Source organism: Rhinopithecus bieti, unplaced genomic scaffold (assembly GCF_001698545.2).
Source record: "Rhinopithecus bieti isolate Rb0 unplaced genomic scaffold, ASM169854v2 scaffold_28024, whole genome shotgun sequence".
Classification (NCBI taxonomy): domain Eukaryota; kingdom Metazoa; phylum Chordata; class Mammalia; order Primates; family Cercopithecidae; genus Rhinopithecus; species Rhinopithecus bieti.
In genome coordinates this window covers 580,233-591,429 of record NW_016812359.1, presented here as the reverse complement: position 1 = coordinate 591,429, position 11,197 = coordinate 580,233, and the positions used below count along the sequence as shown (strand labels likewise).

General features: G+C 40.6%; 1 protein-coding gene across 11 annotated transcripts in view; it reads left to right on the top strand.

The window, feature by feature from the left end:
* ZBTB35 (zinc finger and BTB domain containing 35) overlaps nucleotides 1-11,197 on the top strand; it is a 119,359-nt gene that overhangs the window by 75,480 nt on the left and 32,682 nt on the right. For all 11 annotated transcript variants that reach the window (XM_017895972.1, XM_017895980.1, XM_017895975.1 and 8 more), the window contains exon 4: nucleotides 8,635-8,779. In XM_017895972.1, the coding sequence (XP_017751461.1) occupies nucleotides 8,635-8,779 (145 nt within the window). The remainder of the gene's footprint in view (nucleotides 1-8,634; nucleotides 8,780-11,197) is intronic.

The window sequence follows — 11,197 nt, the reverse complement described above, 5'->3', positions numbered from 1 at the left end:
TTCTTTTTTCTTTTTTTGAGATGGCGTTGTGCTCTTGTTGCCCAGGCTGGAGTACAATGGCGTGATCTCGGCTCACCACAACCTCCCCCTCCCGGGTTCAAGCGATTCTCTTGCCTCAGCCTCTTGAGTAGCTGGGATTACAGGCATGCACCACCATGCACGACTAATTTTTTGTATTTTTAGTAGAGATGGGATTTCTCCATGTTAGTCAGGCTAATCTCGAACTCCCGATCTCAGGTGATCCACCCGCCTCGGCCTCCCAAAGTGCTGGGATTACAGGCATGAGCCACCGCGCCTGGCTATTTTGTTTGTTTTTGAGACGGAGTCTCACTCTGCCTCCCAGGCTAGAGTACAGTGGCACAATCTGAGCTCACTGCAACCTCCATCTCCTGGGTTCAGGTGATTCTCCTGGCTCAGCCTCCTGAGTAGCTGGGATTACAGGTGCTCACCACCACGCCTGGCTAATTTTTGTATTTTTAATAGAGACTGGGGTTTGCCACATTGACCAGGCTGGTCTTGAACTCCTGACCTCAGGTGGTGTGCCCACCTTGGCCTCCCAAAGTGCCGGGATTACAGGTGTGCGCCACAGAGCCCGGCCTTCAAGCTTACTGCTTTTTTTATTTTGAGATGGAGTTTCACTCTTGTTGCTCAAGCTGGAGTGCAATGGCGTGATCTCGGCTCACTGCAACCTCTACCTCCTGGGTTCAAGCGATTCTTCTCCCTCAGCCTCCTGAGTAACTGGGATTACAGGCGTGCGCCACCACACCTGGCTAATTTTTTGTATTTTTAGCAGAAATGGGGTTTCACCGTTTTAGCCAGCCTGGTCTCGAACTCCTGACCTCAGGTGATCCTCCTGCCTTGGCCTCCCAGAGTGCTGGGATTACAGGCGTGAGCCACTGTGCCTGGCCCTTATCACATTTTTTGACTGGCTCTGTGTTGACATGGCATACGGAGTTTTCTCCAAGTGGAAGATCCACCTCTAAAGATTGTCAACAAGTATTTGGACTTGAGCAGGAAAGCAGAGGAATGATCCTGAAATTCTAATATATTTGAGAATGCTAGTGGTATTAAGATTTTCTGGCTAATACAGTTTATATCTCTAGCATATGGTTCTCTCAAAGTTCAACAAAGCCTTTCTGGTGAAAATGTTAATAAAAGTCAAGATGTAAATTGGAAGAATAAGCAGTAATTCACCCATCCTACCACCAGAGAATAACATGGAGGGGTAGGCATATGTGCGTATGTACAAAAAAAATAAATTGAGGGGACTTTAGAATTATGAGTAAGAGATTGTGAACCTATAGTGAATGAGAACATGTATCTTCAAACTTTTCCAAGCAGGAAGGAAAAGTTTGAAGTTTTCATCCTGTTAGTATCCTATTTAAAATCTTTGTCATAGATTAGGAGTCAGATCATCTGGGTTTTATCTCTTTATAGAGATGTTATGAGGATTAAGTAAGTTAATGCTTGTAAAGTATTTAGGGCCTTGCTTTTATATATATAGTAAGTGTTATGTATGTGTGTTTGATTAAAACTCAAAATCTCATTTGACTTTGGCAACATTTACACATTGTTTTAAAAAGGATTTTTTTTCTTGTGCTTTTAAACTTTTGGCCAAAACTTCGGAAAGACAGCACAAGCTAGTTGTGTTTTCCTTGGGCTACTCTCATATACTGAAGAATAAATGATAGCAACAAGGAGAAAAAATACAAAGGGAACCAAATAAAACTAGCCCTCAGTGAGTCCAGTTATTTTTATTTGTTTATTTGGTAGAGTGTAACACAGTCTTTTTATATTTTATGGTGTTTCTCAATATTCAGGTTGCTTTTAGACATTTTGAAAATGAGTTTGCTGAGGCTCAGAGTTTCTGAATTGCCCCAGATAACTCAGTTCATGTAAGAGCTGTGAGTAAAACATGGAAGTTATAACTTCCTGAATGGTATCCTTTTTTTTTTTTTTTTTGAGACAGAGTCTTGCTCTGTTGCCCAGCCTAGATTACAGTGACATGATCTCAGCTCACTGCAACCTCCACCTCCCGCATTCAAGCAATTCTCCTTCCTCAGCCTCCCCAGTAGCTGGGATTATAGGCGCGTGCTACCACACCTGGCTAATTTTGTTATATTTGTGGTAGAGATGGCGTTTTACCATGTTGGCCAGGGTGGTCTCGAACTCCTGACCTCAAGTAATCTGTCCACCTCGTCCTCCCAAAGTGCTGGGATTACAGGCATGAGCCACTGCGTCCAGCCAGTAATCTTTCTTTACACAAATAGAGGATGCTACTTTGAACGCTTAAATCATATTCCACCAGCATTCTTATTGTTGTCCTGAAGGCTGCATTCAGATGTGTAAAGCAGATGGGAAGAACATATTTTTGTGAATTGCAGTTTTACCTATTGTGTGCAATTTGGACTTGGGCATTTCTTAGTCTAAAATCTATGTTAAATATAGGTTTTCTTTTTGTTTTTCTTAATAGCGCCTCATAGTCTTTCATTAGCAAACTGAACCAATAATACATAGCATTGAGAGACAAAGAAACAGTGTGACTTTAGGACTAAATTTTAAACACAAAACTGTCAAAAGTATCAATGATAAATGCATAATTTTGAAAGTGACTTTAGGCCTGGCGTGGTGGCTCACACCTGTAATCCCAGCACTTTGGGAGGCCGCATGAGGTCAGGGGTTTGAGACCAGCCTGGCCAACATAGTGAAAACCTGTCTCTACTAAAAATACAAAAAATTAGCCAGGCGTGGTGCTGGGCATCTGTAATCTCAGCCACTCGGGAGGCTGAGGCAGGAGAATCGTTTCATCTGGGGAGGTGGAGGTCCCAGTGAGCCAAGATCACGCCATTTCACTCTAGCCCAGGCAACAGTGCGAAACTCCACCTCAAAAGAAAAAGAAAGTGACTTTAGTATTTATTGATTTATTCCTGCTCTATGTTCCTCCATTTTAGGAGGCACTGTTAGGTACTGTGATGTGAGTATACAGGTCAAAAATCTTTTTCCTCAAGTAGTTTACAGTCAAGAGATGTCCATGAACTGTCATTATCAGAGTAGGTACAGTTTACAGAATTGAGCCTTGGAGAAGTAATTAAAGAATGTTTCATAGTTAACCCATTTATACCTGAAATTGCAATTTTTTGAATTTGAAAAATCAGACCGTGGTGATGACCCTAAGCAGTAGGATATTAATAACTCCCACACACTTAGCGTTCAAATAATGGAACACTAGGCATAAATGGATTAAATAATGAAGGAATAGAAAGTGTGAACAGACCTGCAATTGCTATAGCACTTGTATCAGTTGTCAGAAACCTTCCAACAAAGAAAAGCATGGGACCAGATGGCTTCATTGATTAATTCAATGAAATGTTAAAAGAAAAGTTAATTTCAGACCTTCTCACAGCCTTCAAAAAACCTGAAGAGGAAGGAATATTTCCAAATTCTTTGGTAGGCATTACCCCAGTACCAAAGCAAGACAAAGAGGACACAAGAAAGTAAACTATAGTTCAGTATCCTTGATGAATATAGATGCAAAACTCTGCAGTGAAATACTAGCAGACTGATTCTGACAGCAAGGTGCAAGTATCATATTCCATGACTTAGTGAGATTTATCCTTAGGATGAAAGGATAGTTCAACATATGAAAACTAGTTAATGTGATAAGCCATACTAACAATAAAGAAGCAAAATGACTTGAGCATCTCAATAGATGAAGAAAAAGCCTTGGACAAAATTTAATACCATTTCCCAGTAAAAACTCTGAACAAACTAGGAATAGAAGGAAATTATCTCAATGTGATAAGGGCCCACAGCTAACATACTCAACGGTGAAAAACTGACACTTTTTTGTCTAAGATCAAGGAACAAGACAAGGATGGCTACTCTTATCACTTGAATATAGTACTGGAAATCCTCGCTAGAGCAATTAGGTAAGAAAAAGAAGTAAACACCATCCAAATTAGAAAGGAAGAAATCAGTCTTTTTTGGCAGATGACATATATAGAAAACTTTAAAGACACCACAAAAAACTACTAGAACTAATAAATGTAGTAAAGATGCAGGAAACAAAGCGTACAAAAGTCAGTTGCTTTTTTTTTTTTCTGGAGATCGAGTTGCATTCTTGTAGCCCAGGCTAGAGTGTAGTGGCGTAACCTTGGCTCACTGCAACCCTCTACCTCCTGGGTTCAAATGATTCTCCTGCCTCACCCTCCCGAGTAGCTGGAATTACAGGCACCTCCCACCACACCGAGCTAACTTTTTGTATTTTTAGTAGAGACGAGGTTTCACCATTTTGGCCAGGCTGGTCTCGAACTTCTGACCTTAGGTGATCCACCCACCTCAGTCTCCCAAAGTGTTGGATTGCAGGCATGAGCCACCGCGCCCCGCCATCTGTTGCATTTTTATACACTAACAATGAACTGTCTGGAAAGGAAATTAGGAGAACAATCCCATTTATATTGGCACCATAAAGAATAAAATAAGAGTAAGCTTAACCTTTCACCTCCTTAGGTGAGAGACATGCAATACTGAGAACCATAAAACTAAAGAAATTAGGCGGCCGGGCGCGGTGGCTCAAGCCTGTAATCCCAGCACTTTGGGAGGCCGAGACGGGCGGATCACAAGGTCAGGAGATCGAGACCATCCTGGCTAACATGGTGAAACCCCATCTCTACTAAAAAATACAAAAAACTAGCCGGGCGAGGTGGCGGCCACCTGTAGTCCCAGCTACTCGGGAGGCTGAGGCAGGAGAATGGCGTAAAAAACCCGGGAGGCGGAGCTTGCAGTGAGCTGAGATCCGGCCACTGCACTCCAGCCTGGGCGACAGAGCGAGACTCCGTCTCAAAAAAAAAAAAAAAAAAAAAAAGAAATTGGGCTGGGCACAGTGGCTCACGCCTGTAATCCCAGCACTTTGAGAGGCGGAGGCAGGTGGATTACTTGAGGTCAGGAGTTGTCAAGACGCAGCTCTGGAAAGCAACATGGTGAAACCCTGTCTCTACTAAAAAAAAAAAAAAAAAAAAAATACAAAAATTAGCTGGGTATGGTGGCCCATGCCTGTGTCCCAGCTACTCGGGAGGCTGAGGTTGCAGTGAGCCTAGATCGCACCACTGCACTCGAGCCTGGGCGACAGAGCAAAACTCCTTCTCAAAAAAGAAACTAAAGACACTTAATAGATCTTCATGAATTTGGAACACTTAGTATTGTTAAATTGTCCATACAGATTGAGCATCTCAAATTTGAAAATCTCAACTGCTTGCCAGGTGCAGTGGCTCACACCTATAATCCCAGCACTTTGGGAGGCCGAGGCAGGCATATCACAAGGTCAGGAGTTCAAGACTAGCTGGCCAACATAGTGAAACCCCTTCTCTACTAAAAATACAAAAATTAGCCGGGCGTAGTGACATGTGCCTATAGTCCCAGCTACTCAGGAGGCTGAGGCAGGAGAATCACTTGAACCCGGGAGGTGGAGCTTGCGGTGAGCTGAGATCACACCTCTGCACTCCAGCTTGGGCAACAGAATGAGACTTGGTCTCAAAAAAAAAAAAAAAAAAAAAAAAAAATCTGAACTGCTACAAAATTGGAAACTTTCTGAGCATCAACATGACTCAAATGCTTGTTGAGCGTTTTGGATTTCGGATTTTCAGATTTGGGATGCTCAACTCGTGTCAAGTATAGTGCAAATATTTCAAAATCCAAAACAGTTGTGATCCCAAACTTTTCATATGAGGGATATCCAGCCTGTATTACAGAAAGTGGGCTACAGGTTCGCTATAGTCCCTCTCAAAATCCTGATGGGATTTTTTTTTTATGGAAGCAGGAAAAGCAGTTCTAAAATTCATATGAAACCACAGAAAATCATGGACTAGCCAAATCAGTCTTGAGAAAGAACAAAGCTAGAGGCATCATGCTTTTTTTTTTTTTTTTTTTTTGAGGAAGGTTTACTCTGTTGCCCAGACTGAAGTACAATGGTGTAATCTTGGCCCACTGCAGCCTCCGCCTCCCTGGTTCGTGTGATTCTCCTGCCTTAGCCCCCCAGTAGCTGGCATTACAGGTGGGTGCCACCACCCCCAGCTACTTTTTTTTCTTTTTTCTTTTTTCTTTTGTTTTAGTAGAGATGGAGTTTCACCATATCAACCAGGCTGATATTGAACTCCTAACCTCAGGTGATCCACCAGCCTTGGCCTCCCAAGGTGCTGGGATTACAGGCATGAGCCACTGCACCCAGCCGACATCATGCTTCTTAATATCAAAATATTTTACAGAGCTACAATAATCAAAGGGACTAGCTTAAAGAGACATGCAGACCAATGGAGCAGAATAGAGAGCCCACAAATAAATCCATGCAGATAATATGGTCAACTGATCTTCAAGGATGCCAGGAATGCACAATAAGGAAGGAATATTTTCTGCAACAAATGATGTTGGAAGAACTAGGTATTCACATGCAAAAAGATGAAATTGAACCCCTATCTTCTACCATAAAAAGAAAAAAATTCAAAATGAGTTAGAGACTTAGACATAAGACCAAAAAATGTATATCTCCTGGAAGAAAACATGAGGGGAAGCTTCATGACATCATTTTTAGTGATTTCGTGGACGTGACATCAAAAGCACAGCCAACAACAGAAAATAAGACAGGTGGGACTACATCAAACTTAAAAGCTTCTATACAGCAAAGGAAACAACTGAGGGTGAAAAGGAAATCTAAGGAATGGGAGAAAATATTTGCAAAACCAAATAATTGATAAGGAATGAATCCCAAAAATATATAAGAAACTCCCACAACTAATAGTAAAAAAAAAAATCTACTCAATTAAAAAATGTGGTAACTCTACAGTCCAAATGATGCAGAAAAAAATTAAAAAAATTTTTTTTAATGTGCTAAGAACTTGAACAGATCTTTCTCCAAATAAAACATACAGATGGCCAACTGATACATGAAAAAAATATTCAGTGTCACTAGTCATCAGGGAAATGCAAATCAAAACCACTGTGAAGTATCACTTCACACCTTTCAGGATGGCTCTCAAAAAAAAGACAAAAGACAACTAGTGTTGGTGAGGATATAAATAAATTGGAATCCTTGCACAATGTTGGTAGGAATAGGTGCAGCCATTATGGAAAACAGTATGAATATTCCACAAAAAATTAAAATACCATACAATTCAGCAATCCCACTTACTGAACATTTATCCAAAAGGACTGAAATCAGGATCTTGAAGTTTTAGCACTCCTATGTTCATTGCAGCACTATTTATAGTAGCCACGAGAGGAAATAACTTAAATATTCGTCAGTAGATTAATGGATAAAATGTAGTATATGTATCCAATGGAATACTCTTCTGCTTTTAAGAATAAGAATATTCTGCATATGCAACCACATGGATGAACCTTGAGGACATTATGCTAAGTGAAATAAGCCAGGCACAGAAAGACATACACTGCGTATTTCCATTTATCATTTTAGAGGAATCTAAAATAGTCACTTCTACTCATGAGCTATCTAAAATAGATTGAAAGAGTGGAATAGGGGTTGCTAGGAGCTGGGAGGGAGAAGGAAATTGGCAGTTACTCATCAATGGGCATAAAGTTTCAATTGAGCAAGATGAGTAAACTAGAGATCTATACAACATTGTACCTGTAGTCAATAATGTACACTTTAAAAACTGTGTTAAGCTCTCATGTTCTTATTACAATAAATGTTAAAAGGTTTCATTGAACATGTGACATTAGAGTTGGACCTTTAAGGGGTGAGTGGTAGGATGAGTATAATCAGAGATAAAATGATTAAACATCCAACTAGGAGGGTGTTAATAAAAGCAAGTCAGGTCAGGCACCGTGGCTCATGCCTGTAATCCCAGCACTTTGGGAGGCTGAGCGGGCAGATCACCTGAGGTCAGGAGTTTGAGACCAGCCTGAACAACATGGAGAAACCCTGTCTCTACTAAAAATTCAAAATTAGCCGGGCGTGGTGGTACATGCCTGTGATCCCAGCAACTCGGGAGGTTGAGGCAGGACAATCTCTTGACTCTGGGAGGCAGAGGTTGTGGTGAGCTAAGATCACACTATTGCATTCCAGCCTGGGCAACAAGAATGAAACTCCGTCTCAAAATAAATGAATAAAATAAAGGCAAGTCAGCTATTAGAAAGTGCAGGGTTTGAGAAACAGTATATAATGTGTGTGTGTGATATAGTTTAAAATTTGGAAAGGTAAATAGGAAAATAATGTGAAGGGCCTTGAAATAAAGTCAGAGAGGCACTAAATTTTGTTTGCTAAGTTATGAAAAGCTATTGAAGATTTTGGAGCTGAATTGGCATGGCTGAATCTCCTTGGCAAGAAATGTAGCATGTCTGACATGTAATAGCCAATTCATATATTTGAGTGATACAATCTTAACTATTCTCCCAGAGCCTCAAGAAGTCTTCTGGAAAAATCTTAGTTTAAGATTTTCCAGCTAGGTAGTGTTGGAATTTAGCTGTAATATTATTGTATTGCTAATGAGAATTCTGCCAGAAAATAGTTTTCAAAAATAAATACTAATCAAGCTCCAAGCCCTGGGCTTTTGTTTCTTTACTAAACATTGTAAGATTTGAGGTCAATATGATTACATGCTCTAATGTATATCTTCTTTGCAGGTGTTAGTAAAATGGCCTTTCGCCATTTAATTGAGTTCACATATACAGCAAAATTAATGATACAAGGAGAAGAAGAAGCCAATGATGTATGGAAAGCAGCAGAGTTTCTACAAATGCTAGAAGCTATCAAAGCCCTTGAAGTCAGGTACTTATTTCTTTAATGGGGTTCAGATAGTCATTCAGTCATGTTCATTCTGTTAGTGAAGAACTTATAGTATGTGTCATGCCGTGAACAGAGTTATTCAGAAGAATTAAGAATATTTAAGGATCTATAAAAAAATTTTCTGGATACTGATCTTTCACTTGACTTTGATTTTCTGTTCATGTGTTAAAACTGCTAATATTAAAGTAGCATCTTTGATATCTAATAAGTCTAGACAGCTTTTTAAGGATCTGGATCCCTGTAAACTGTTTGGTTGGATTCAAGTTATTGTTTGTGCCAAGCCTTATCCTACAAAAAGGGTTTGGCTTACAAAGATTAACATAATACTGTTTAAAAATAGGGAACTAGGTGGAAATAAATAGATTGGTGGAATAAAGAGATAATCATTACAAGTTAGAAGTAGAAATATGATAGCCAAAAATGCATACTATAAGTCTATATAGTAGATGTGGTAAATCTAGCTCTAAGTTCACCTAGTTCAAAGAAAAAGAGTAGTCAGTTAAGTTATTCCTTCTTAGAAGCCGAGAACAAATCAATTGCTGAGGAGCTGTTCCTAGTATTAAAATTTCTCCTGAGAAGTATTAAGAAAACATTAGGCCAGGCCCAGTGGCTTATGCCTGTAATCTCAGCACTTTGGAAGGCTGAGGTGGATGGATAGCTTGTGCCCAGAAGTTCACAACCAGCGTGGGCAACATGGTGAAACCCTGTCTCTACAAAAAATACAGAAATTAGCTGGGCGTGGTAGTGCACGCCTGTGGTCCCAACTACTGAGGAGCTGAGATGGGAGGATCACCTAAGCCTGGCAAGGTGTGGCTGCAGCGAGCCGTGATCACACCACTGACTGCATACCAGCTTGGGCAACAAGAGTGAGACCCTGTTTTTTTTAAAAAAAGAGAAAACATGAAAGCTATAATGAATAGAGACCTTAACATCCTTACTTAATGGATAATGGCAGTGTAACATAGTTACTAAGAACAGGCGCTCTGGAGTCAGTTTCCCTGGGTTAATATCCTGTTTCTACCACTGTGGCCTTAATTAAGTTACTTAATCCTCCTGTCAGCTGTGTCCTCCTCTGTCAAATGAGAGTAATAAACGGTACTTGCCACGTGGAATTTGATTATATTTGTGAGGGTTGAATGAATTAATGCATGCAAAGCGTTTAGCATGGCGTCTGACTAAATGAGTACTCTTAAGTATGAACTATTATCTCCTGGTACTGTTTTTTATGTTTCTCAATACAGATCATTGGCATGATGCCAAAACAGTTTGGTAAAATCAGTTTCACATAGTGGCACAATGATTTAATTTTAACTCACTGTTGTGGTTTAGTTAAAAGATCAAATTTATTTCTCTGAGGACTCTACTGGAATGTTATTTCATTTTATTTTTTTGAGACGAAGTCTTGCTTTGTCTCCCAGACTCAAGTGCAGTGGCGCAATCTCGGCTCACTACAACCTCCACCTCCCGAGTTCAAGCAATTCTCCCTGCCTCAGCCTCCTGAGTAGCTGGGATTACAGGTGCCCGCCACCATGCCCAGCAAATTTTTGTATTTTTAATAGAGGTTTCGCTGTGTTGCCCAGGCTGGTCTCAAGCTCCCAACCTTAAGTGATCTGCCCGCCTCAGCCTCCCAAAGTGCTGGGATTACAGGTGTGAGCCACCGTGCCTGGCTGAAGAAATGTTTTTTTAAGAGATAAAAATTTAGATAACTCTAAGAATACTGAACTGTACTCGTCCATAAATATCATCTCTTAGTTTGACAGTTCAAGATTAAACCTTTCTGATAAGAGCTTGGTATGTATATATATTCTTTGATGCTTAGCACCTGGCATATAGCAGGTGTACAGGAAACATTTATGAATAGATAGATGGATACATGCTAATTAAAAGCAGGTCAGTACTCTCTTGCAGAGACCTGAGCATGGATGTCAAACTAGAGATGCATTCTGAGGATATATACCTGATCAGGCCATCTCTTCTCAAAAAGATTAAAGGAAATATATATGGATGGGGCAATGTCAGATTTGTGGTTAAATCTTGAATGAGAGCCTTCTGAAAGAATGTTCTCTGTGGCCCTTTTGCTGCTCATGATAGTGAGTGGTATGTCACTTTGGAGAAGGTTGTGGCTCATACCTGTAAATCCCAGCACTTTGGGATGCCAAGATGAGTGGATTGCTTGGGCCTCAGGAGTTTGAGACCAGCCCCTGGGCACCATGGCGAAATGCCAACCCTGTGAAAAATACAAAAATTAGCTGGCATTGTTCCGTGTAACTGTAGTCCCAGCTACTCAGGAGGCTGAGGTGGTAGGATCGCTTGAGCATGGGAGACTCAGAGGTTGCAGTGAGCCGAGATTGTACCACTGCACTCCAGCCTGGGTGAGAGTAGGACCCTGTCTCAGAAAAA